Genomic DNA, 27432 nt, shown 5'->3' with positions numbered 1-27432 from the left:
CACTGTGGAAGACCACGGATTCTACTACTGCGGTGGATCAATTGGCTTGCCCCGCCCCCACAGCTTCTGTTTGGGATAACAGCAGAGGGGAAGGAGCCCGAAGCTCCTCCTGCATGCCCACTGTATCCTGATCCAGACTGGGAACTGCATGCCCATGGGGCAAGAGGGGGATCCATAAACATGTATGGCCGCAACCAAGTTCATAGGTTGGATCTGGGGTCCCCATCATCTTGTCCTATGAGCGCCAGTTTCGTGCCTCTTTACACGTTACCAAGTCCTCCTGTTTGTTGAGCAACATCACAAGGACTGAACAAGGCATTCAGAAGAAGAAGAGAGAAGAAGAGGTTGGCTTTATACCCCGCCCTTCACTTGGAGTCTCAGAGCAGCTTACAAACTCTTTTCCCTTCCCCTCCCCACAACAGACACCCTGTGAGGTGGGTGGGGCTGAGAGAGCTCTGACAGAAACTGCTCTTTTTCAAGGACAGCTGTGCCAGAGCTTGTGACTGACCCAAGGTCACATCAGCAGGTGCAAGTGGAGGAGTGGGGAATCAAACCCGGTTCTCCCAGATTAGAGTCCGCACACTTAACCACTACACCAAACTGGCTCTCAGTAGGGGGTTTGCCCTTTCTTCTTTGTGACCAGGTAGCAGGACTGTGAGTGGGGGTATTGGGGGGGGGAGCATGGCATCAGCTGCAGTGTCACGACATTTCAAGTTAAAAAAAAACCGGGAGTGACATAGGTAGTTCTAGGAATTACTGGAAACTCTGTGGTCTCACCATCCAATGTCCATAGAGCTACCTGTGTCATTTCTGGTTTTTACTAGAAATAATGCAACACTGTAAGTGCATCATAGTATTTAAATTTTATTCTTCCACCACTGCTCAGAGCGTTGGAGGCCAACAGGAGCCGGGGTCTGGATATTCTGTGGCCCAACCGAGGGATTGGCAGGCCTGTGACCAAGGAGTTTTCCTCTCTGTGCGGTTTCCTCCCCTTTAAACCATCTCTCTCTTTTTTATTTGAGCCCCCAGAGGGGATTTTTTCTTATTTTTTTCAAACTACAAAAACTATCACAGAAAAGGGGAAGGGGGACTACATATACGGGACAAAGTATAGAAACCCACTACTGACTAAAAACCCAAGAGAGGTGATCCTCACTAGCTTCATTGCATCAAGTCTTCATTTCATTTAGATCAATATAAACTGAGTCAGACATTTTAAGTACTTTTTCCTTTTTATTAACTCTTAAAACTTAACTGTCTGAGAACAGTACCCCCCAGTCATCCCCATTCACAGTTCTCAAAGGCATCTCCTAGAACTGTTACCGGCTCTGCTGGGGAGGGAACGTGATTTCACGGACAAAGCTGGTAGCAGCGCCATGAGGCTTTCTGAGGAGGGAATGTTGGTGAGAAGAAAACTGAGGCTCTGCATGAGGGGGAAAAGGGCACTCAACAAACACGAGGACTTCATAATGTGCAGACGGGGCTTGTGCCATAAAATGGCCCTCTCAAAGAGGGGAAGACAGAGGGAGTCTCTTTTTTTCCTTGTTTGAGACAGGCCGTGTATCTCCTGCCACGTGTGGTGCTCTTTTCGTGACTTCCTACCAAGCAGATAGGGCTGGCTTTCCTTTCCCTTCAGCTCTGTAGAAAACAGTGGCTTGTGTTTAAAATGGGGGAGGGGCTTCACAGAGTTTCTAGGTAAACCAACAAGCTGGCCGACAATAAGGGGTAACTTTTATCTGCTGCCCAATTTCTGACGAAGCAGGTTGATCGCGTGGTGTTTGTGAGAAGGGGGGAGGAACTGGACAGTCTTGCAAAGCATTATGAACTACGGGGTAGGGTTTTGTTTTTTAATATCTGAGCTGTCCAGACTTTGCACAAAGCAAAATCGAATTCTGCTACCTGAGTAATCAAAGCCAAATGAGTAGACTTGCATACAATTGAAATATCTGTTTTGCATAATATATTTTGCATTCTGGATTCCAAACACTGGACGCTGGATGGCTCCCCTCTGCCTTGTAAAAATTCAGCAGATGCTGCCCACACACAAAGGCCCATTACGCACGCACATCTTACTGCAGATTTTCAGAGCACTAAGCCTTTAAATCTTGACTTCGGATTCTGTCCCTGCCTTATGCACACCATTCTTTTTCCTCCCGAGTGTTTATTCTGCAGCTACAACTTTTAAAAAACAACACTTTTCTAAATCAGGGTGGAACGTCGCTTGTGACGTGTGGGGGGTGGTGTCCAATTTTTTTTAAAAAATTACACAATTGCCCTTTTGCAGCTGTGCAGTAGTGTCCAGCAGGTGCCTTCTATTTAAATCCTCGTGGTTCAGGTTTTGCGCATGCATTTTAGTGTTAGTTGGAACAGAAAGGAAGGCAGGCAAAGGGGGAAAACCCACTGTTGAAAATGACCAGACTTCTTCTTCTTCTTCTTTTTTGAAACTGACAAGCAGCTGTGAAACCCCATTTTCCATATTGGGGAGCACGAGGGGATTTTCTGGTGTGTTATTAGTCACTGTGAAAAATGGGAAAGTGTCACATAATCTCATAATATGGGGGGAACCTGTTGAGTCTATAGAATGCACGGTTGAACCCACTGACACTGGCATTGCAAGCTGTGATCGTTGGCTACGTGTGTGTGTGCGTGCCTGTGCAAAGTCAGCTGCAACTCCACCACGGTTTGCACAGGCCTGCATTTTATATGGGGAAGGAGTCCTCTAGCAGAAGCTCTGGAGAGCTTTTTAGTCTTGTGCCACTAAATTGAAAAAAAAAAACGGGAAGAATTTTCGCCGATGCCCTAGCACAGCTGCATAGTAATGCTAATTTCCTACACTTCCTTGCAAATTTGCCTGTTTTTCTCGTTGTGATTCTGTAATTTGATCCTGCACACTGGTCATGATCTTGGCAATTTTGTAAAAGCCTGTCCTGTGCGGATTGCACTTTTCCTCCAAATGGATCAATCCCAAGCAATCCTTAAGTTTGGCAGTTGGCAGAAGGTCCATGTGGCTCAGTCGCCATTTTAATGTTAGGCTTCTGGAGACTGTCAAAATGGTCCCGCTCCCCAAACTTTGTTCACTAAAGCACGAAAGGGAAGAATGTTTTCAAAGCTTCAGGCTTCCCATCCCAGTGTCTCTCCCTTTCATGTCAATTTCATTCCGGGCCGACTATCCCCCCCTTTATTTTGTTTGCCTGCAGCACTGAAATCCTTTTCTTTTCTTTTCTTTGCACTGGGGACACCACCTCCTCTCCGATCCCCCTTTCAAGTCCATACCAGCAGGGAACTAAACCTTGAGCAGCCCCTTTTAAACTTCCCCCATCATTCTAAATTTTTTTAAATTCAGCAATCTGAGACTAGAGACCTATCACTAGACTCGTGCTGCTTGTCAGAAAAAACAAATTTAAAATGAGGGGAACACCGATGAAGGGGGGAGGATGGCAGGAGGTGCAAAGTGGGCAGAACAACCTCGATGTGGGCAGGGGAGTGACCTTCAAGGGGTGGCGGAAGGGCAGGGGGGGAAATCCGAGGCGATCTGCACGCTTTCGAATGACCGTCGGCTTTGAAGGGAAACAAGGGGGAAATCAGCACAAAAGCACTCTCAGGAATCCCGGGGAAACAGCAGCCAAAAGCGAACTGAGCTCTGAAGGGAGGGAAATCAGTGCAGAAGGACAGAGAAAACCCAACGGGTATGCATGGTGAAAGCAAGGGAGAACACCCATGCATAAGAGGCCTAAAAGGACAAGAAACCTGTGCTTTTTATTTATTTATTTATTTATTTTATTCAATTTATAGCCCGCCCTCCCCGCAAGCGGGTTCAGGGCGGCTTACAGTCAGGCATAAGCCCACACATAAAAACACATTTAAAACCATTTAAAACATTCTACAATATTACAAATATAAAGTGCTCCAGATGTTTCCATATATCTTCTATAGAGATGACGAATTACTGCTGCTCTACCACTCAGTGTCTTCTGTCCCACGTAATGCCGACGTTCTTTCTTCTTCCAGGGCCAGGTAAAGATGGTACAGTAGTGGCGGCTCCTACTCAAACGCCTGGTGGAAGAGCTCCGTCTTACAGGCCCTGCAGAACTGCATTAGGTCCCGCAGGGCCCGGATCTCCTCCGGGAGCTCGTTCCACCAACCAACCAAATAAGTGTATATCCTTGTGGGGCTCTCTGCTGACAAAGCTTGTGCCCTTCTTTTCTCCTGAGGGTTTTCCCACACCAGGCTTTGTCTGCAGCTTGGCTTCTTAACGGCGTCAGTTTCCGCCGAGTCGCAGCCAAACCTGTTGCGGAATGGCCCCTCGCCTGTTTCTCCGACCCTCCACTTCTTTTGTCCCAGGTCCCTGGTGGATGCGGCCGTCCTGGCGAAGGACATGGTTGCCTGTTGCTTCAGCAGCGACGACACGGACTACTGCGTGGCTGTCTGGAAAGGCTGGGGGGCCAAAGATTTCGACGTCTTCTACAAGTCCTACGAAGAACTGAGCAGGCTCGAGGCCTGCATGAGGAAAAGAAGGTAGCGGCGGTGGACCGACACGAAGCAGCCCCCGCGAGAAGGTTGAATGGGCAGAAAACTGGGGAAACTGACACTGCGTACATTTTCCAGAAATATGGACGCCTTGCGGGAGGAGGGGGGTGTTGTCTGCTGTTCCCTTTGCTGCTAAAAGACACTTACCGGAAGGGTGCCTCCCGCAACCTTTTCACTAATGTTTGGATTCTCTCATCTAGCCACCTACATCAAAGGCAGAACCCTTCTTCACATCACGTGCATGTGTGAATTGTGGCCAATGGAAGCCATGAAAGGTCAACATAATGTTTTGTGGGTTTTTGGTGTGACACAATGCCAACCAGGCATTAAGCAAGCTAGTGTCTTCCTCACAAATTATGGGATATTCGGGCTGGGCCCACTGTCCGCAGGTTGCGTCAGACCTGTCCCCAACCTGTGTAACACAGTCAGACGTGAGTTACAGGTTCTCCTCAGTTCTCAAGTGTGCAGTGCCCAATTCTGGATCAGGACCTCAAAGAACAGTATTAAGCCCTCTCCTCTGAACTCATTTCCCAATGTGAAACAGTCCCCCAGGATTCCATGGGACTTTTCCAGATTGCGAAAATGGCGTGAGGGGAAGGGCTGAAGTCCTTTCTCCACACTGCTATGGTTCTGACCCACATCAGGCACCGCACACGCAGCAGTTGAGGAGACCCCTCAACTCACATGTGACGGCTACACCCAACACCAGACTCCAACCTGGGCACTTCAGACTCTGTGACTTCCTTGGGATGGCCTTTCCCACTTGCAGGGACTCCTCAGTTCCACAGACTTCAGAAGTCTGGTAAGGATTGTAGCCATGACCAACGAATATGAGGCACGGATCGCTTATGCACCTGACATACCCCCTCCCCCATTGCAAACGGTGGAATTTAAGCATTAATTTTTTGGGCTGGGACCAATATCTTTATGGGGAGGTGAAATGGCAGTATTTTTCCCTCCTTGGAAGAAATCCTATTTTCAAACATCTTTGAGGAGAGATTTTTATTTTTTGTAATGGGGAGACTGACTTGGGTTTGGAACACTTGTTTGGATTCAGTAGTGCCTGCTGTTGTGTGTGTGTGTATGTGTGTATATATAGTTGTCTTCATTTATCATGTTTCTGCTGCTGCAGCTTTTCCTGCTTGTAAATTTTGAACGGAGTCGTCTTCCTTGCACGCTGTGCGTGAGCTCGTTTCCCAACAATGATAAAACTGACTTCTACCATAGAGTCTTTGCCCAAATACCAGAAGGTCACCACAATGTTGCTGATGTGATGACGTCACTTCCAGTACATGCTGGAAGTGATGCTGCCACATCACTGGCAACGTAGCCTGGGCCTAGTAAGTTCCCCCACCACCACCAGTCAGCTGATCGGCGGCAGGGGGCGGGGTCTGGCAACCCTACCCAGGAGACTTGCCCAGTGTTGGGGTTTTTTTCCATGTTCAGCAGAGCCATGAAACCAAAAGGGGGAAAGCACTTTCAGGAGGAAACCCAAGATGCAGGAATGACTGTCACAACCTGCAGTGTATGCAGGGGCTATTTAAACTGCACGTCAGCTGACAAGACCAGGTCTAGTCCCCTAAAGAAGATACCCGGTCTGCACTGCCTGCGTGGAAAAGGGAGCACGTTAATCAGCTGATCTGGGTCTGCCTTCCTAAAAAGTTTGTATTTCAGGGGTCCCCAAAATTGGGAGCCCCCCTTTCTTAAACTCTACAAGGGCAGAACTGCATCATTCTTCAGAAAGGGGGGGGGGGAGGCAAAAATCCGTCATCCAGGGCTCTTTTTGTAGAAAAAGCCCAGCAGGAACTCATTAGCATAATAGGCCACGCCCTGACATCACATCTCATTAGCACATTAGGCCACACCCCATGTTACCAGAAGTGTGGTCATCCAGCCACACCCACCTTTTGCTTGTTATTCTGTTTACCTTGTTTGTTGTCAAAACCCAGGGCCTTTTTTTGTAGCAGAAACCCCTTTGCATGTTAGGCCACACACCCCTAATGTAGCCAATCCTAATGAGTTCCTGCTGTTGGGTGTGGCCTATTATGCTAATGGGTTCCTGCTGGGCGTGGCCAACTCGGGAGCCAGCCGGAACTCCATTCCTGTGCGTTCCTGCCCAAAAATAGCCCTGGTCATGACTATTGTCTGGACACGCAACTGGCCGAACAGTCCGCTGCAGAGAGAGGAGAGGAATGCACAGCTTCCACTTTTGGCAGCAGCCAGGTGGTCATTAGAGCTGCCATCCAAAATGGCAGCCCTGCATTCAGCTCCCCTCTCCACAATGTATCATCCAGAAAATTGTATTTCCACACCACATTCGGATTGGCTTTTTCTATCCCCCCCCCCTTCCATGTCACTGACTGGCAAGGGGGGGAAAGCACATTGCGAAGGGTGATCACACTTCTCCCCCTTCACCCAGTAATTTTGTGCTTCCTGGAACATGTAACTCCGCCCTTAGTGTCTCTGTTAACTGACAAGTAGAGAAACCTGTATATAAGAGAGCAGTTGCTATTTTTATGGAAGTCCCTAGAGAGAGCTTATTTTACCTGTTGACAAGGCCGCGGGTGACTTTTGTATTCTTTGCAAGCATGTACAGAGGAATGTTTGAAACATTCGTCGTCATCGTAATAAAATGGCTTCCCCAGCAGACGATGCATGAGGTGGACTGAAACGTGGGGTCCTGGGAGGGGGTTTGTAGCATGTGCGTGGTCAGTGGGATTCCGGGTGAGGAATCTAAGGCATCCGAGCTGGCTGTTCTTACAGTGACCTTATTCCAAACTTGCAGTGGCTCAAGTGGTTAAGACGCTGAACTGCAGGCTGTGGAAGGTCGGTAGTTTGAGACCTGAGTGTGCCGCATGACGGAGTGAGCTCCCGTCTCTAGTTCCAGCTCCTCCCAACCTGGCAGTTCGAAAGCAAGAAATTGCAAGTAGATAAATAGGTACCACTTCGGTGGGAAAGGAACAGCGTTCCGTGCACCTTGGTGTTTAGCCATGCCGGCCACATGACCACGGAAACGTCTTCGGACAGCGCTGGCTCTTCGGCTTCGAAACAGAGATGAGCACCGCAACCTTAGAGTCGGATTTGACTGGCTTTCGAGCAAGGGAACCTTTACCTATCCGAAACCAGAGACGGCTCTTGGAACAGACAGGCCCTTCCCAAGGTTGGCATCACTCCCAGTTGGCACCTGAGGGCAGCCGCCTCTGGGCCTCTTTGCACCCTTCCAGGTCAGCGGCCCAGAGGCTGAAATGAGCCATCTCAGCTCTGGGCTGTTTAGGAAAACGGGTGGGGAATGGCTCCTCCTTTCTGCTGTAATTTTATGCATTTATTTTCAACTGTGTATAAGTCTTATGCTGTCTGGAGAATTGGATACTAGAAGTACCATGACAAGAGCACGCAGAGTGTGCTCACCTTTATTTTTAGGTTTAATGTTACCACAGTCTCTTCCAGCCTGTTTTGATTTCCTGACAGTTCCACGCTATAGATCAGGGGTGTCAAACATGCGCCCCAGGGGCCAGATCAGGCCCCCAGAGGGCTTCTATCAGGCCCACAGTGGAACTGGCTGCCTTCTGCTTCTTCTTCCAGTTCTGCTGCTGCTGCGTCATTGTAGGTTTGCAGCTTACGGATACTCACCTGTACAGCATACTCAAGATTGCAACAGCACAGACACTTTGATGCAATAATTCAGAGCAAGAGGTGTCAGTTATCAGACACTCTTAAATAAACAAAATATTGCAAGAGTGCTAATGTTTTAAACATGTTTTTATTTTAAGTGAAAGAAACCCCTGTGTTAGTGTCCTTTATAAAGTTTATATCTCCGCTACCCGGCCCATCAAGGTCTCATTTATGTCAGATTCGGCCCTCATAACAAATGAGTTTGACACCCCTGCTATGAACAATTATTTATGCCAGCTATTCCATCAGGGGAGCTATCAGGACTCTTAAATAAGGTGCCTTACTCTGAGCGACGCTGCCAATGCAGTTCTGGCCAACTAGACACCCTTCAACATTGTCTATTCGACTGTGATTTGCTTACTGATGCAAGAGATAAACCCTAAATTCAGGACTCTAGGTGTGAACTGGATAATTTGAGGTTTCTTTTAGCAGGGGTAGATTTTAATATTACATTGGCGGTTGCCAAGTTCTTTTCTCAGTTGATTAATTTACATTATATAATTGTACATTATATTGACATATGTGTTCAATAAATTTTCCTTCTTTTTTTAGTCTTACTGTGACACTGTTCAGAGCCGAATTGGCTGTAAGAGCAGTATCAGTAAAGTAAAGTAAAGTGTGTATAAGTCCATCGAAGTCAGTGGGCTTAGAAAGGTGCAAGGAGGCCTCCCATTTCTCCCCACAGAGTAAGGAACTGCCCAGCCCCAGTTTCCTGCCCCCGAGCGACTGAGGAGTGGATGGGAAAAAATGGGCCCCACCTAGTGACACTCTTGGAATTTTCCAAAGTGTCTGTGGTAAAGGCCAAAAAGGCTATGAGAGACAGCCTAGAGTGGCACCTGGACATGGTATCATGTCCTCCCCAAGCTCTCCCCTCCCCTCAGGTCTCCCAGCATTTGCAGAGGCAGTGCTTGGGAACCCCTAGGTACAGCTTTTATTGTAGAGTGTATTCTCTCTCCATCAATCCCCTCAAAAAAGCCCCCTCTGTTAAAACTTTGGTAAGATGCACATTACTTTGAAAGCAATTTGTTCAGAAAATACTTTGTAAAGGTAGGCGCATAATGAGCCGGCCACTATCTATATCCATCTAAGCAGAGGGATGGTTACGGTCAGGGGTCATTTCGTAGAAAAAGAGGTGCAGGAGCTCATTAGCATAACTTATTAGCACAACTTATTTGCATATGCCACACCCCCTGTCATCACCGGAAGTGTGTCAGAAGGCAACACCCACTGGTCAGGCTCCACTGGACTGTTTTCAGTTACTAGCTATTTATTTATTTTATTTACTGGGGGGGGGGCAGTTCTGTCCTCGCAGAGGAGGGAGAGCTTGTACCTGAATAAAACTTGGTCTTAAAGGTGCCACTGGACTGTTTTGGATTGCTGGCTGTGGGGGGGGGGAATGCGCAGATCTGCCCTCACAGAGGAGGGAGAGCTTGTACCTGAAGGCGGGATGGGTGGGGGGCTCTGCAACTTACCTGGCTGCTTCTTGCTTCTCGTGGCCCAACTGAGGGCTGCTGGGAGCAGGGGGCAGGGCTTGTTGCATGTGCCCACCCCCTGGGCCCCTTACTGCCGGAGCTCCGCTCCTGTGCGCTCCTGCAGGAAATGACCCCTGGTTACGATGCCATTAGCAATAGTTTCCTATTGGACTGTCCTGTGCAGAGCAGCCAATCAGTTTCAGGTTAGACAGGGGTCATTTCGTAGAAAAAGAGGTGCAGGAGCTCATTAGCATAACTGATTTGCATATGCCACACCCCCTGACATCACCAGAAGTGTGTCAGAAGGTAACACCCACCGCTCAGGCACCACTGGACTGTTTTGGATTGCTAGCTATGGGGGGGGGGGGGCACAGATCTACCCTCACAGAGGAGGGAGAGCTCATACCTGAATAAAACTTGGCCTTAAAGGTGTCACTGGATTGTCTTAGATTGCTAGCTGGGGGGGGGACGTGCAGATCTGTGCAGGAAGGAGGGGAAAAAAAGAAGGAAAGAAGGAAAGAAGGAGGGAAAGGGAAGGAAGGAAGGAAGGAGGCTTCTTGCTCCTTGTGGCCTGGGGCTGCTGGAAGCAGGGGGTGGGGCTTGTTGCATGTGCCCACCCCCTGGGCTCTTTGCTGCCGGAGCTCCGCTCCTGTGCGCTCCTGCAGGAAATTACCCCTGTTTGCCACAATGCAATGAGAGGACAACCTCTAGCAAGGCATGGGTGCAGCGCACTTTTACCCACAGACAAAATGAACTCTCATTGGCACAAAGGTTTCCCCTACTTCTCCGGTAGAAAAGACATGCAGGGGCTCTCAAACATTTACACCTTGGTTTGTTGCATGCTGCTGAGAATTTGGATCTTGCTCTAGGTTGCGCGACGAGGTCACGCTGGTTCCTTGCTAGGCCTGTTGAGGCCTCGTGGTCTGTCCACATGAACTGTGTTCCTTTGTGTTTTTTAGAGTCTGCATCTGTACGGAGATGGAGACTCAAGGCAGATTACAAAATGTTTAAACCAGGGCTCTTTCTGTATCAGGAACTCCTTTGCATATTAGGCGACACACCCCTAATGTAGCCAATCCTCCAAGAGCTTACAGAGCTCTTCTTACAGGGGCTACTTGTAAGCTCTTGGAGAATTGGCTACATTAGGGGTGTCGCCTAATATGCAAAGGAGTTCCTGATACAGAAAGAGCCCTGGTTTAAACAATGATGCAGATCAGAGAGCAAAAAACATCCAATGAACAACTGCAGGACTGAGATGACAAAATTAGAAAACAGTGCAAACCAAAAAGAAAAAGAAAAGAAACCTGTTTAAGGCATGGTATATCATCAGTGTAAACAATGCAGAAAGTGGTTTGCAAACACAGAAGAAAATGCTGTAAAAGCAAGATAATGCCTACAACAGGGGTGTCGAACTCATTTGTTACAAGGGCCAGATCGGACATAAATGGGACTTTGTGGGGCTGGGCCATGCGTGTCATAAAATGTAATGCCAGGTAAGGTAAAGGTAAAGGTTCCCTTGCTCGAAAGCCAGTCGAGTCCGACTCTAGGGTTGTGGTCCTCTTCTCCGTTTCAAAGCCGAAGAGCCAGCGCTGTCCGAAGACGTTTCCGTGGTCATGTGGCCGGCATGACTAAACACCATGGCGCACGGAACGCTGTTACCTTCCCTATTGTCAGAGCGTCGCCCGGCATCACTTCCTGGCGACGGCATGGTGCGTTACAGGGAGGAATGTTCCGTCCGGGGATCACGTGTCCCCCGCCGAATCGCGGTAAGTACTTGGTAACCCTAATTACACTAGAGTTCTAATCCCTTAATAGAAATACCTTCCTGCCCCAAAAAGGCCACTAACCCTAACCTCCTGCAGCTGCCCCTTCACTGGAGGAGAAGGAAAACCTGTCCCAGGCTGCAGTTCTTAAAGAGCCATTGAGCATTTCTCAAGGAATCCCTAGCCTTCTGAGGAATACCAACATCACCAAATTCCAGAACCCAAGTCCAGCTGGGCAGCCGTGTTGCCCTGCAGAAGGAGAAGGAAAACCTGTCCCAGGCTGCAGTTCTTAAAGAACCATTGATCATTTCTCAGGGAATCCCTGGCCTTCCGAGGAATACCAAAACCACCAAATTCCAGGACACCCAAGTCCAGCTGGGCAGCCGTGCTGGCCTGCAGGAGACAAGCAAGACTGGAGTCCAGCAGCACCTTCGAGACCCACAGGTGTCCCAGGGTATCAGCTTTTGGGTCAAAAGGTCTGACGAAATGAAAATGGCGCCTTTGGCTTGGACGGTCTGTGTGTCCTCACATCACCCTGGCATCTGTGAAGGATTGCTCTCTGGCGTGCTTGAAGACTGGCCTTCGGAGCTTGGCGCTGGCTTGTGTGTCTAGCCGAGGGTTGCCGGCCAGGAGCATGAGTGGGGCCAGGAGCATGGGGGGGGGGAGCAGAGACGGTGCTGCTGTAATGAGCAACCTGGTGAATCTAAGTCTAGGTGGGTGGAAAGTCACATCTAGTCACAGCCAGTGTTCCCTCTAAGCTGAGTTAGTGTGAGCTAGCTCACAGTTTTTTAGCCCCCGGCTCACAGATTTTTGTCCTAGCTCAGGAAGGAGGGCTCCAGAGCAAACTAATTTATGCAGTAGCCAAATTGCTCGCTCACAACTTTGATGCCAGTAGCTCACAAAGTAGAATTTTTGCTCACAAGACTCCACAGCTTAGAGGGAACACCAGTGTTCCCTCTAAGCTGAGTTAGTGTGAGCTGTTTTTTAGCCTCCGGCGCACACATTTTTGTCCCCGCTCAGGAAGGATGGCTCCAGAGCAAACTTAACTGAGGCAGTAGCCAAATCACTCGCTCACAAGTTTCATGCTAGTAACTCACAAAAGTAGAATTTTTGCTCGCAAGACTCCACAGCTTAGAGGGAGCATTGATGGTGAGTCTAGTGTTCCCTCTAAGCTGAGTTAGTGTGAGCTAGCTCACAGTTTTTCAGCCCTCGGCTCACATTTTTGTCATAGCTCAGGAAGGAGGGCTCCAGAGCTGACTAATTTATGCAGTAGCCAAACCATTCACTCACAACTTTAATGCCAGTAGCTCACAAAGTAGGATTTTTGCTCACAATACTCCACAGCTTAGAGGGAACACTGGTAGAAGCCCCTGCTGACTTGAGCAAAGTTTTCATAGAATCATAGAATCACAGAGCTGGAAGGGGCCTACAGGATTTTTGCTCACAGGACTCCACAGCTTAGAGGGAGCATTGGTTGTGACCCCATAGGATTTTCAAGGCAAGAGACGTTCAGAGGTGGTTTGCGATGGTCTGCCTCTGCCTAACAGCCCTGGACTCCCATCCAAGTACTAACCTGGGCCGACCCTGCTTAGCTTCCAAGAAACCAAACTAGCCGCGGCCATCTAGGCTAGAGGTTAAGACTACTTAACACAGCATTGAAGAACAGTACAGACTCTTTGACCCCCTCCAGACACAACTTCGTTCCCTCCAACTGGTTAAATGTTTTTGTGCAACATTTTTCTAAAGCCAAACTCACCCAATAAGGCTGAATTCACCAATCTGCCAAAGTACAAGATTGTGCACAAACTAAGCCATGGTGAACTTTGATGCACCAGAACCTGAGTCAATCATTTGTGTAGGGGGGTTCAGGGAGCAAGCCAAAGAGCTGTTTTTGGGACTAGGGTTCAGTATCAGGAAAGCACGTAATGAGAAAAAGGAGGAGGAGATTGGGTTTATACCCCCCCCCTTCACTCAGAGTCTCAGAGCAGTTTACAATCTTCTTCCCCTTCCCCACCCCACCACAGACACCCTGTGAGGTAGGTGGGTCTGAGAGAGCTCTTTCGAGGACTGCTCTTGAGAGAACAGCTCCGAGAAAACTTGTGACTGACCCAAGGTCGCAGCAGCAGCTGCATGCGGAGGAGTGGGGAATGAAACCCGGTTCTCCCAGATTAGAGTCCACGCTCCTAATCACTACACCAAAGTGGCTCTCAAAAAAAGTGTGCCTCTCATCTTGTGCAGAGTTCTTTCCCCTCACTGCTGAGTCAAGCTTCTCCCCTGCCAGGACATACTTCGGGATCAGAGAATCAGACCCACTGAGCACCTCTTCTTTCAGAAGTTAACCACATGGTGCAAAAGACACTTATGCTGGTATGAGAAGGTCTTAAAAAATAAAGAATGGAACAATCTGCTTCCTTCCTCCTTTTTACGTTGTAACATCTGGCCTGATGAAGCATTCTGTGAAACTCGAAAGCTCACATGCTGTTATGTGTCACTGGGTTGGCCCTAATAAAAGGAACTGCATGGATTGTGTTCTTGGCTTTGTCTGCAATATCCCACGGTCGAAGCACGAGAGGGCGCTTGTTCGCCAAGGAGTCATAAATCCAACTTTAGAATCAGCAATACCATCATCAACCTAGACACAACAAGATAATAAGCCAGAGAACATCTCCTATCTGCCCCCATCCGCCCCAGTTAGCGGGGAACTGAACCTTTTCCCCTCCCTTTCCATTCTGATGTAATTCTTTTTGATATTTTTCAATAATTTCCTTTCCCACTCCTGGCATTGTTTCAAAAAAAAAATTAACAGCTACCCTCATTTCAGAGGTGCAGGATTGTGCTTATAAAAAGAGATTGTGCGGCCGTGTGACAATATGCAGGATAATTCTGGTTCTTGTTTGGTTCTGTATCTCCCGTCCCATCCTCCAAGCAAGCTCAGGGTAACAGCCAGTGGTGGGGGTATACTGATCCCCACCCCCCAAAAACCAATTCATTGCATCAGCTCTGGCCCACAGCCTACCTGGGATAAAGATCTTTCTCTCGCAAGGGTCTTAGATAGAAGGCCTTTCCTTTCTTACAGGCAGCCCCTAACCTAAAACAATTTCTTAATAACAATGAACCACCCAGCAAAGGCATATACTCAGGAACAAGTGCCTACAAAAACCCTTGATGTCAATTTTGTCCTTGCGCACATTCAAGCAGTGCAATCACAGGATGTTATACAGCACCAGTTCCAGCATCTTGGGCTCGTCTGCTTGCTCATCTTCCAGTGTAATATACACAGAGGTCATTTCCTGCAGGAGCACACAGGAGTGAAGCTCCGGCAGTAAAGAGCCCAGGGGGCAGGCACATGCAACAAGCCCCACCCCCTGCTCCCAGCAGCCCTCAGTCAGAGCAAGAAGCAGCCAGGTAAGTTGCAGAGCCCCCCCCCCCGATCCCCCAGCCCAAAACCGTCCAGTGGCACCTTTAAGACCAAGTTTTATTCAGGTACAAGCTCTCCCTCCTCTGCGAGGACAGATCTGCACATCCCACCCCCATAGCTAGCAATCCAAAACAGTCCAGTGGAGCCTGAGCGGTGGGTGTATTCGAAAACCAGCGGCAGAACATTTTAATCTTCCACGGCGCTCTGGTGCTATCTTAAAAGTCATGTTTCTCTTATACAGCAACTACAAAGGAAGAGTCAACTGTGTAATTGCTGAACTAGAATTCATTAACAACTTTGAGAAACAGTATCACCCAGGGACCTGGGATTCCTACGTTAAGTGCCATGAAGTCACAACTGACTTATGGTGACCCTGGAAAGGGGCTTTCAAGGCAAATGAGAAGCAGAAGCGGTTTATCACTCACTGGGTGCGTTCAGACGGGGCATTTGCAATGGTATAGGTGCCGGTTGGAATCGGTGTACTTACCGGCGTTCACACGGCGAACATCTGCCTTCCGTCCCTAACCGCTGCAAGGAGCTTTAAACCGTTGTATTCTGCCACTAGGTCCCCAAGTGGTGGTATCCTGAGTGCAATGGTTGTAATCGCTCCCCCCCCCCACCGTCTGATCGCTCTCCACCGTTGTAGAGCCACTTCTGTTCGGAAGCCTGAGGCTTCCGATTTTCGCCCGCCGGTGTTTTTTTTTAGGTCGGCAATATGCGCTTGGGCAAAGCTTCGCCCCGGCGTTTGTTTAAAAATAAGAGGTCCTTAGTTTAACATTGTAGAGGAGTCCGGGACCTCAGGGAGGCCAGTTTGCTCTTTAAACTTTAAAGGTAAGTCCTCTCTTCAGGGCATGATTTCTGGACGGGGTGTTTTGCATGCGCGAAGATCGCCCTTCTGTGGATGGCTGCCTATGCGCATGCACAAACTAAGTTTAAAAATAAACAAACCGCCGACGCCAGCTGTGTGTGAATGGGCATACAGCGATGGGCTCCGCAGACAGGAGGTAAGTGTGATCGTGTTTCAGCCGGCATAAACTGCAACAGTTCCAACCGGTACAGTTTATGCCGGCTGAAACACCCCGTCTGAACGCACCCACTGCCTTCCTCTGTAGAGCCTTCCTTGGTGGTCTCCCAATCCAAGCACCAACCCTGCTTAGTTTCTGACAGACGGTGAGATCAGGCTACAACACGGCATCTTCTGTCCTCAGCTCCACTATAGATGCTAAAATTTTGTGTATCCTTACAGATGCCAATTACTTTCACTATAACTCTGTAACTTCCTATTGAAATGCTTATCTCATCACACACACACACACACACTTCAGGTTTTTACTTTACCTGTCTAAAAACAGTGAGTCTCACTCCCATGTTGAGTGAATGGATTACATCTCTGGATCAGATCTTGCTTCGAACCAGCCTTTCTTTGTAGAATCCCCCATACACATACACACAAACACACGTAAACACTTACCTTTTGGCTGTGCCTATAAATCAGCCTGATCGATTTACACTCCAGTGGACCTAATGGAGTTAGCTCTGACAACTCAGTAAAGTTTTATTTGATTGGTTTACACTCTGCTCTGCTCACCAGACAGGGTCCCATGAGATGTCGCTGGACTCATGACTCCTCACGGGTGACACAAAAGTGTTCTCCTGCTGAACATGTGTTGACGCACCCTACTCAACAGGTCTTGGTCCGGTGTGGTTTCTTCCTTTCCAACCCAGCTCCAAGTTGGGGAAAGGGGGTGGAGCTAGGGTAGGGTGGACTTTTGGAAGAGGAGGGACCTCTAAGGCCTCAGGGTCCGCCCTCCAGAGCAGCCATTTTCTCCAGGGGGACTGATCTTTGATGCCTGGAGAGCAGTTTTAATCCCAGGAGATCTTTAGGCCCCACCTGGAGGCTGGCAGAACCGGGTTTGGTTGAAATGCGGCTTTCCATAAGCGGTGGGCATCACAAGGATGCTGGGGTGTCACTTTTCGGAAGGGACGCTTCCCCCAGCATTCTCAGTAAGATTCTCTTTTGGATGCATTTAAAAAACTAACAAACCATTCCAGAGAAGGAGAGCGGGTTTTTTTTTTCATTCACAGTTTATAAATTTCTATAGTGAACAATATTAAAAAATATTAATCTTATTTTCCAACAATCTATATTATTCACTTCCTCCTACTTGTGTCTGACAGAGGGAGCTTTGCCTCTCGAAATCTTGTTGGTCTTTAAGGTGAGAAAGTGTTCTCCGGCTCATCCACTGACTCCTATTATACCTGATCACTGCAAGAAGATCAAATCAGTCAATCCTAAAAGTAATCAACCCTGACTGTTCCCTGGAAGGCCAGATAATGAAACTGAAGCTCAAATACTTTGGCCACCAAATGAGAAGGGAGCACTCACTGGAGAAGAAGACCCTGATGCTGGGAAAGACTGAAGGTCAAAGAAGACGGGGACGGCAAAGGATGAGATGGTTAGACAGTGTCATCGATGCAACGAACATGAAATTAAGCAAACTTCAGAGGACGGCGGAAGACCAGAAGGCCTGGCGTGATCTGGTCCATGGGGTCGCCAAGAGTCGGACTCGACTGTGCGACTGAACAACAACAAAAAACAAGAATTACGTCCTATTCTGACTCCTGTTATCTTGTACCACCCGTTACATGTAATTCCATTCAGTTTCCTAAGTTCTTCTTCCATACTCATGTTAGTTACAATAGATATATTTGTGTAACATTGGATATTCCTCAGTTAACTATTTACTATTGCATACTTCCAATTTATTCTTCAGAAAGGCCAACTTCACCTAAAAAAGAAAACCAAATGGGGCTGCTTCTCATTCCAGGGACTGAAAAACTCAGCAGAAAGGGATCCAGCCTTCCCTCCTCCTGTGAGGGGGCTTGTGTGGGGGGCACTCCCCCTCCCTCCTCATTACGCCCACTGTTTAAAATTAAAACAACTTAATTGCCTTCCAACCCCTTTATACTGTAAACCCTATCAATTATATACCGTTTTTAATAAAAGGCATTGTTTAGTTATAAGCTAAATTGCAAATCATAGTCGCTTTCCATATGCCATGTTCCTAATTGATTAAATAAATGAGTTGAGTTGCTTTGAAGAGCATTTTAAAAGCATTTGCTGAGCTGGCTTCTTAAATACAGTTTCAAGCTTCTCAATAGTCTCTCTTCTTTTAGGTGGTAAAAAGGATCTGGGGCTTTTGTGGTACTCAGCAGCCCCTCCCCACCTTAACCCCCCCGCAGATCTAACTCAAAACCAGGGCCTGTCATGGGGGGGGGGGGGCAGAAAGGCAGTTTGGTCCAAGCCTTATATTCAGGGAGGGCCTCAAATTTTGACTTTTGAGGTCATCTCCAAACAAGCCTGCGGTGGCTCAAGTGGTTAAGATGCTGAACTGCAGGCTGTGGACGGTCAGTAGTTCAGCAGTTCGAGACCCGGGTGCCGCGTGACGGAGTGAGCCCCCGTCTCTGGTTCCAGCTCCTGCCAACCTAGCAGTTCGAAAGCAAGACATTGCAAGTAGATAAATAGGGACCACTTCGGTGGGAAGGAAACAGCGCCTTGGTGTTTAGTCATGCTGGCCACATGACCACGGAAACGTCTTCGGACAGCGCTGGCTCTTCGGCTTTGAAACGGAGATGAGCACCGCAACCCTAGAGTCGGATTCGACTGGCTTTCGAGCAAGGGAACCCTTTACCTTTACCTTTTTACTAAACAAGGCGGCTACACATACAGTTGCAGAGATACACTGACAGGACTGAAAGAAGACGGTGTTCATCGTATGATTTTAATCTTGTGTCCCATTAGAGGACCACATTTTTTTTAACAAAGCGGGAACCTCAAAAAATGGAAGTGGCCCCGGCCTCTCTCAACCTCTGAGCAGCCCTGCCTCAAACTCAATATGAAGGCAACCGACGGGGTTTGCTCAGATCCATGACTCCTGGGGGGAGGAAAGACAAGTAACCCCAGATTTTTGTCCCCCCAACCTTCATCCAGTTTGGTGTAGTGGTTATGAGCAGTGGACTCTAATCTGGAGAACCGGGTTTGATTCCCCACTTCTCCACATGCAGGCAGCCAGGTGACCCTGGGTCAGTCACAAGTTCTTTCACAGCTGTTCTCTCAAGGGCAGTTCTCTCAGCGCTCTCTCAGCCCCACCTACCTCACAGGGTGTCTGTTGTGGGGAGGGGAAGGGAAAAGGAGATTTTAAGCTGCTTTGAGACTCCGAGTGAAGTACTCCGATATAAATCCAATCTCTTCGTCTTCCCTCAGCAGCCCTGCCTGAAAGTCACAGGCCACACCGTGTGCCCCTTCTGGCTGGCTGGAGACTCAGCGGGTTCCTCTCCCTGCCTTTAGCCTGTTTGGATGAAGAATGATGGAAGTGCAGCCCTTGAACAACGTTAGGTTTTAAAACAATGGAAGGGGCTAATTTGGTGATGAGCGACCTCATTTGAGGACACGCTCGGCTCCTAATCCTCTTCAGATGGTTTGTGGATCCCCTCAGGTGCTCCGAGAACAGTCACCCTGATGGACCTCCCCAAGGGGTGGGGTGGGGGACCTAGTAAGCAACAGAGCATCCAGGGCCCTGATGGAACTGGAGAAGGGGGGGGGTAGCAGCTGGCAGGGAAACAGACACAGATGGAGAGAAGGAACCATCCTCTATACAGCCTCTCTCCACTGACGCGAACACTCAATGAGGAATTTCAGACAGACGATATAATTCGGAAGAGGAATGGTTCCCAAACGGTTTCTGGTCTGTCATTTCAGACAGAATCGTTTTAGAACCAGTTCCCTACCGGAATATATTTGTAATTTCAGACACAAACGCTTCTGTCCCATTTAGGAAATGGGGCTGAAGCATTTTACCTGTCAACCGCTTCCAAGTAGTCTTCAGTTTCCTCTCCCGGTTCCGATGCACCGTTTTTCGCCTGCGCAGTCCATCTCCGGCTTTTTTTTGGAACGTTCACTTCATAGCGTTATAGCACTATAGCGCTATAATGGTATAACACAACAGCATTATATCAACCCCATTGGAATGCCTGGAGTGTTTTGTTATAGCGCTATAGCACTATAAAGCGAACGTCCAAAAAAAAAAAAAGGCAGAGATCACCCACGCGGGCGAAAAACGGTGGGGGGAAAGCAGTGCAGTCTGAAATGGCAAACCGCTTCAGATCCAGCTCTTTACTGGAAGGGGGAAGCCATGTGTGACGGATCAAAAACGGCTTCAAAACGGGTTAAAAAGGGTAATGTGAAATTCCTCAATGTTAGCATCGTATCCGATAGCATCTGGTGGGCACCTGCTAGGATTTCCCCTCCTTTAAGCCCAAATCCAGTCACAAATGGGGAATCATCAGGTGTGTGGCTCTCCTGGCCAACATCTGGCCAACAGAACTGGATTGGAATGGAAGCCCTTAAGCCCAAACCGGTAGCACCCCTTAAGGGAAATGCAGCCCCTCTGGAATGGCTCTTCCCCAGTCGCTGAGGAGACGCCGAGTTAGTCGGTTGCAGCAGAATAAAACACAAGTCCAGTGGCTTCTTAAAGACTAACATTGATTTCAGCAGATCCAGGTGGTCAGCCATGTTGGTCTGAAGCGGTAGAACCAATTTAGAGTCCGGTGGCACCTTTAAGACCAACAAAGGTTTATTCAAGGTATGAGCTTTTGTGTTCAGGGCACACTTCTTCAGATACATTGGAATGGCAGATGAGGTTCTAAACTTATAGGCAGGGATTTAACAGCAAATCAACATGTAACACGATGATGTTTAAGTTATGCAAAGTGAAACACTAAATGCCTTAACTTGTTATTTAGAACCTCATCTGCCATTCCAATGTATCTGAAGACGTGTGCCCTGCACACACAAAAACTCATACCTTGAATAAACCTTTGTTGGTCTTAGAGGTGCCACTGGACTCTAAATTTGTTCATTTATTTCGGCATCGGCTTTTGTCTTTATCTGTTCCCAGTCGCCCTTGAAGGCCAGAGTTGCGGGGGTGGGGGTGGAAGAGGCAGGCAGATTAAAACCCACACTTGCCGTGACTCTCTCGTCTGATAATCCAGCAATTTAGCCTCACGGTAACTTAGGGTTTTGTGCCGCTACCTGCTGCTAATGCGATTATGGCCTAGGGATGTTGTTATCTCTCGGTATCGCTGTCAGTAATCCGAACTGCAGATGACGTGGAAAAGAACAACAGAGCAGATCAGAAAGGACAATTTAACCGTCCTGACTATTTCACCCAGGCTCATTTCACTGCCTAACCAGAAATGGCACGAGACCTTTTCTGGACAAAACCCTCGGCTGTCCTGCCAAAAGGAAATCATTGTCCGCTCCAGATCTGAGGGTCCGCAGAGCTACCCATCTTCTTCTGCCTCCGTCTCATCTCACCTACTTGCACAGCTGGTTCGAGCTATTTCATTACCTCAGGCAAGGTACAGTCAACAGACTTCTGGGCCTGCCCCACTGGTACCTGGGCCCAAGCTCGTGGTAGCGGCCCAGAAAAGAATGCCAGTCTTCTTCTGCACTGCAGATGGCTGAAAGCCAGCCAGGCACCTTTGTGATTCATTTGCACTCTCCTAACAGGGCTGAAGCTCAAATACTTTGGCCACCACCCAACGAGAAGGGAGCACTCACTGGAGAAGAAGACCCTGATGCTGGGAAAGACCGAAGGTCAAAGAAGACGAGAACGGCAAAGGATGAGAGGTTGGACAGTGTTATCGAGGCAACGAACATGAAATTGAGCAGACTCCGGAGCACAACGGAAGACAGGAGGGCCTAGCGTGATGTGGTCCATGGGGTCGCGAAGAGTCGGACTCGACTGTGCAACTGAACAACAACAACAAAAACCCCAGGGCTGTAGTCGTTTGGGTGGCATGGCCAGAGGGCCGACCCCACCAACTCCTGCGCCCCATCAGGTCCTTATGAGGTATCCCCTGTGGGGCACGGCATGTCTTACAGTCCCAAGAACCTCCTTCCCTATTATCAAGCCTCCTAGGTCTCAGTGAACTTCACCTGAGACCCTGGAGAACTGCGGCCAGTCTGAGTAGACAATACAATACTGACATCAGTGGACTAATGACAGTTGCATGTGTGTGCTTGGCAGTGCATGGTTTCATCTGGACCTCTATGCCTTGCACCAGTTCTGGTGCCCTGTGCCCAGTCTTACTCACCGTTGCCCGATGAGCTTCCAGCACTTTTATCATCTGTACAGCTGGCAGAAATTTACCAGGCAAAATGCTCTCCCTGGCCTGTTTCAACGCCATTGTAAGGAAAAGCTAAATCAGTGGAAGAAGTATCTGCTCAGAAGCTCTGCCAGGATAATGAAATGGTGGCTGATGGGCCACTGTGGAGCACGAAATCAGATCGGGCATGTTCTACCATCATCTCACTAGGCTCTTGTGGGAAACAAAATGCTGGAATAAGAACATAAGAGCATAAGAACGTTTTAAAAAGCTGTGTTGGATCAGGCCAATGGCCCATCCAGTCCAACACTCTGTGTCACATATCATACTAGCTGCCATCAGGAGGGGCTCGACTCCAGAAGCCTCCAGAAGCCAAGCACCAAGATGGACACTGGTCTGATCCAGCAAGGCAATTCTCATGGCGTTATCTTCAATGGAAACAGTAATCTTTACTCCAGTGAGTAGGGAGAAGAAGAGATTGGATTTATACCCCGCCCTTCACTTGGAGTCTCAGAGCGGCTTGCAAACTCCTTTCCCTCCCCCTCCCCACAACAGACACCCTGTGAGGTGGGTGGGGCTGAGAGAGCTCTGACAGAAACGGCTCTTTCGGAAACAGCTGTGCCAGAACTATGGCTTGCCCAAGGTCACATCATCAGGTGCAACTGGAGGAGTGGGGGATCAAACCCGGTTCTCCCATATTAGAGTCCGCGCACTTAACCACTACACCAAACTTTCTTTCCCTGCGATGTAAGTTACACCCCAAAGACCGTGGCTGAGGGATACAGGATCTGCTTTTGGGTGCACAAAAGGCCAAGGTTCAGTCACCGGCACGCCCGTTACAAGGAGCAGGTTGCTGGTGAAGTGAAAGACCTTCCAGTGAGACCCTGGAGAGCCACGGCCCGTCAGGGTAGGCAATCGCAATCTTGAAAGAGCAAGGATCCGACACAGCCACGGCTCGGCTCGGCAGTGTAGGATCCGCTTGGCATGCAGAAGGCCCCAGGTTCAATACCCGGCATTTCTAGTTTGAAAGGGCCAGGTAATTGGAGGTATGGAAAACCTCCGCATTTGGCCCTGGAGATAAGGGGGAGGGTGGAGTTTGGCGAGGGGAGGAAGCTCTGCAGGGATACGACGCCGCAGCCTGCCCGGAGCTGCCATTTCCTTCGGAGGGGTTTGCCAGCCTCCAGGCGGGGCTTGGAGATCTCCCAGAATCAGCACTCGTCTCCAGACAGCAACTGAGATGAGTCCCCCAGGAGGGAATGACTCCTTTGGAGGACCGGGCCGTACTGGCTCCTCCCCTCCCTAAACCCTGCCCTCCCCAAGCCCCACCACCCCCAAATCTCCAGGAATTCCCCGACTACGAGTTGGCAGCGCTGCCCCCAGGGCGACTAATAGCCATAGTCTGGAGATCCGTTATAAGAACAACATAAGAACATAAGAGGTGCCAATGTTGGATCAGGCCAATGGCCCATCCAGTCCAACACTCTGTGTCACACAGTGGCCAGAAATACCAGGTGCCATCAGGAGGTCCACCAGTGGGGCCAGGACATTAGAAGCCCTCCCACTGTTGACTCCCCCCAAGCACCAAGATGACAGAGCATCACTTGCTCCAGAGTCCCTATCTATACCTTGTGGCTAATAGCCACTGATGGACCCCTGCTCCATTGTTGTTGTTGTTCAGTCGCACAGTCGAGTCCGACTCTTTGCGACCCCATGGACCAGCTCCCGCCAGGCCCTCCTGTCTTCCGCCGTCCTCTGAAGTTGGCTCAATTTCATGTTCGTTGCATTGATGACACTGTCTAACCATCTCATCCTTTTCCTTCCCCGTCTTCTTTGACCTTCAATCTTTCCCAGCATCAGAGTCTTCTTCTCCAGTGAGTGCTCCCTTCTCATTGGGTGGCCAAAGTATTCTAATTCCAGGAGAACTCCTGGAGGCTGGCAACCTATCCGGAGAGCCGGTTTCAGGCGGAGTAGACCTTGACGAGTCTGGCAGAAAGCAGTTTCATGTACGTGTTAAGATATTGGACAATGAGCTGGCTTTGGGAGGCCCAAATTAATCATTTCCTTCCCCCCCCCCAACCGAAGCACTCTCGGGGTCCCATTTCCTGCCCCCCCTCCTTCCCCAGCCCCCTCCCTTTGGTGAACAGGCCTTCTTCCAAGAGGCTCCGTTTGAAGCCGGAGACTTCCTCCCAGCTGGGCCTGACAGAATAGCCACTTCCCACAGGCCAGGCAAACAGGCCGTCGGGCAGCTGAGAATCGCCTTTGGGCTCATTAGCTCACTCCTGGGAAAGGCCCCCCGGTTTTATCAGAGCCGCTTCCTCCTCCCGCTGCCATCTCCCCGTCCGCCGGCAGATGTTTCAGACAAGGGCTTGCTTCTTTGGCTTGCAGCAGGGCCGTGAGAGCCCCAGAACGGTTAACTCCACCGCCTGTGGCAACAAGGGGGCTTTGTCTTTTGGCACAGAGGCTGGGATGCCAAGGGAGCCGCGCTGGAAAGCTATGCGCCGCGCAGAACTCTCCCCCACATGTGCACAGCTGGGTCAACTGATAGCACAGTAGCAGCTGTATTGGGCGGGGTTGGATTTCCAAGACAAACCTTAGATCCAGGATCTCATCCGGGAAAATGGCACTCCAGCAAGAAGCAAACACATCCCTCCCCAAACAACTGCCCACATTCTTATCACATGCTTGCAATAGTTATAGCACTGGTATAATGAGCGATGGGAAGCACAAATACAAGAATGATCCCTTTTCTTAATTTACAAAAGCATCCCTAGAAGAGATTCTTTTTAGCCAACGGAGACAAGATGGACAGTGAACATTTTCTGCTGCCATCGACTGATTAAAGCTTTTTTTAGCTGATGAATTGATTTAAAAGGCACATGACTGACTACATCAAAATCCATGTGGATGTTACCCAAACCCCACTATTTGGAGGTATGTAAAGCCATGCAAATTAGTATGCAAATTATCATTCCTTTACTCAGCTCTGACCGCTTGTATTCATTCTTACTTTATACACCAGAGTCAAACCAATCTCAAAAAAATAAGACTGTAAATCTCAGACCCAACCATTAATCTACTTTAGTGTCATCTACTCATTAAATCAAGGAAATGTTTACCAGCCTACCATTTGCAAGCCTGATTTCATTATTAATAAATATGCAGATATACTTTGATTAGAAGGTTGTTGGTTAGCCTCTGACAAGCACAGCAGGTATTTTTGAAATGGAAATGCGCTGTTTTTCTGTGCATGCTCTCATGTCTAGATGTCTTGTCTTCTGGGATCAGCCCAAAAGGAGCAGTAGCCAATCCTGGAGTACCATTAAAAGACAGCTAATTTTTTCCCATTAGTTAGGGGGGAAATGTGCATTTTGGAAATGTGTATTTGCAGAGGTAAAATGGCGCTGTCCTTCGAGAGGGAACTGTCGGATGGGACTAGCAATGAATGTTGGAAGCCAAGGAAGTGGCTGGAGCATCAAGAGGCTCAAAACATTGCACGGATACCTAAACACAGGATGGCACAATTGTGCCAAGTTTAAGCACACCGTGCAAAGTCTTGCACGTGTCAACTGAGTAGACTTGCTATTTGCCCACCGGGGGCCAGGAAATCTCTTGCCACTCAGCTCCTGTTGCCATTGTCACACTGGGGGGCACTGGTTTTACCACAAAGTTTGGAGTGATTCCTAGAGAAATGTGACATCACTTCCTGTAATGCCATTGCTCATTGGTGCCTCCTCATGTTCCCATCCACCCCAACCCCTGAACTCCAATCCTACGAGCAGAGGAGGAAGAGAAAGCATAGCAGAGGCAGAAAGGAGAATGTAAACTCGATCATTTGGTACTGACAGGAGCAGAGCTCCCCCATACAGTCACTGTTGTACCCATGACAATCCACAATGACAACACGTGTACACTAAAATATGCATGTGCGTTTGTGCACATACACACGATTACCAAGTGTCAATGGTAGGCTTGCCATTTGCCCACTGACCACCCACACTCTCCATTCCCCGTCCTCAATCATTTGAGGGGCAGGAGAAAAATGGGGAAATGGTGTAGATAATGACGCTCTAGGAATTTCCCCTAGTCTCTGTGGTGTTTACCATAGAAATAGGGCATATTCCTAGACCACCACTCTAAAGTGATGTCATTTCCTCCTGTCACTTCCTCTACTCTTCCCAGACACTGTTCCCCAAATCTCTCAACATTTGCCTCTGCAGGTCTGGGAGTCCTGGTCTTCCTTTCCATGAAAATATTTAGTAAAAGGCAAAAGATTTACATGATCTGAAGAGAAACCAGTCCTAGTCAAGGTTCACAGGGAAGACCAAAGAGAGATTGCAAAAATGCCTGGAACAGTGGGATGAGGCTGCCACAGGCTGGCCTGGAAGGATGGTGTTATTTATTTAGATACTTATACCTCGCTTTTCTCCCCAATGGGGACCAAAGCAGTTTACATCATTCGCCTTGCCTCCATTTTATCATGTGAGTTAGCTTAGGCGGAGTGTGGGTGACTGGCCCATGGTCATGCAGCGAGCTTCCACGGCACAGCAGGCATCTGAACCTGTATCTCCCAGATTCTAGTTTAACACTCGAACCACTGTACCACACTTATTTTAAAGTTGGGAATGGCCAACTAGAATGGGTTTCCTCCTTCCGATACCTAGGTATTGTTTTTAGTTACAATCTATCCTGGTCCGCTCATCTGACATACGTTAAGAAGTCATCCAGACTCGCCACGGCACTGGTTGAGAAATTCTTCCGTACAAAGGGGGCTAAGCGGATTCCCCCGGCCATCGAGGTGTACAATGCGAAGGTGGTCTCCCAAATTTTATACGGTGTAGAAATCTGGATTGCTGGCGTGGATGAGAAATTGGATTCCCAGCTAAACTCCTTCCTTAGGAGAATTACTGGAACGCCACGGTGTGTTGCTGGGACTGTCCTTCGTATGGAACTGGTTCAATCTTCGCTTGAAGCACGTGCTTGGAAGAGGGCATTCAAGTTGAGATTTAAGTTATCTGACCCAAGTCATCACCCCCAGGCCGGCTTTCTTCGTTCCATCTTAAAGGACACGACATCCAACCCTTGGTTGTCCCTTCTTGCTGGTAAACTCAGGACATTGGGAGTGCCGATGTCCTCACCTAACGAAGAGCTGATGCCCTCTCAGCTTGAGGAAACCTTGAAGAAACTTAAACAGTTGGATTGGGCCAGCACCGTGGCCAGGGCAAGACGCACCTGCTCTCCGTTGGCTTTGGGGTTGTCCCCTCCAGAGAGATTTCCTGACTTTTATTCAACGTTATCAATTCCATCTCACCGCCGCGCCTTTATGCTGGCCCGCTTAAATGTATTTCCAACAATGGTAACTCTGGGAAGATTTGGAGGCCTTTCTTACTCAGATCGCCTTTGTCTGTGCAAT

General features: G+C 48.8%; 1 protein-coding gene across 1 annotated transcript in view; it reads left to right on the top strand.

The window, feature by feature from the left end:
• LRRK1 (leucine-rich repeat kinase 1) overlaps positions 1-4651 on the top strand; it is a 102558-nt gene extending 97907 nt beyond the window's left edge. Inside the window, exon 33 of the mRNA XM_015417967.1 lies at positions 4342-4651. Coding sequence (XP_015273453.1) covers positions 4342-4519 — 178 coding nt within the window. The 3' untranslated portion in view covers positions 4520-4651. The remainder of the gene's footprint in view (positions 1-4341) is intronic.
• The last annotated feature ends 22781 nt before the right edge of the window (positions 4652-27432 follow it).

This window comes from Gekko japonicus, unplaced genomic scaffold (genome assembly GCF_001447785.1).
Source record: "Gekko japonicus isolate JY-2015 unplaced genomic scaffold, Gekko_japonicus_V1.1 scaffold924, whole genome shotgun sequence".
Classification (NCBI taxonomy): domain Eukaryota; kingdom Metazoa; phylum Chordata; class Lepidosauria; order Squamata; family Gekkonidae; genus Gekko; species Gekko japonicus.
Note: the sequence above shows the minus strand (reverse complement) of the source record. Positions and strands in the feature narration are given on the sequence as shown.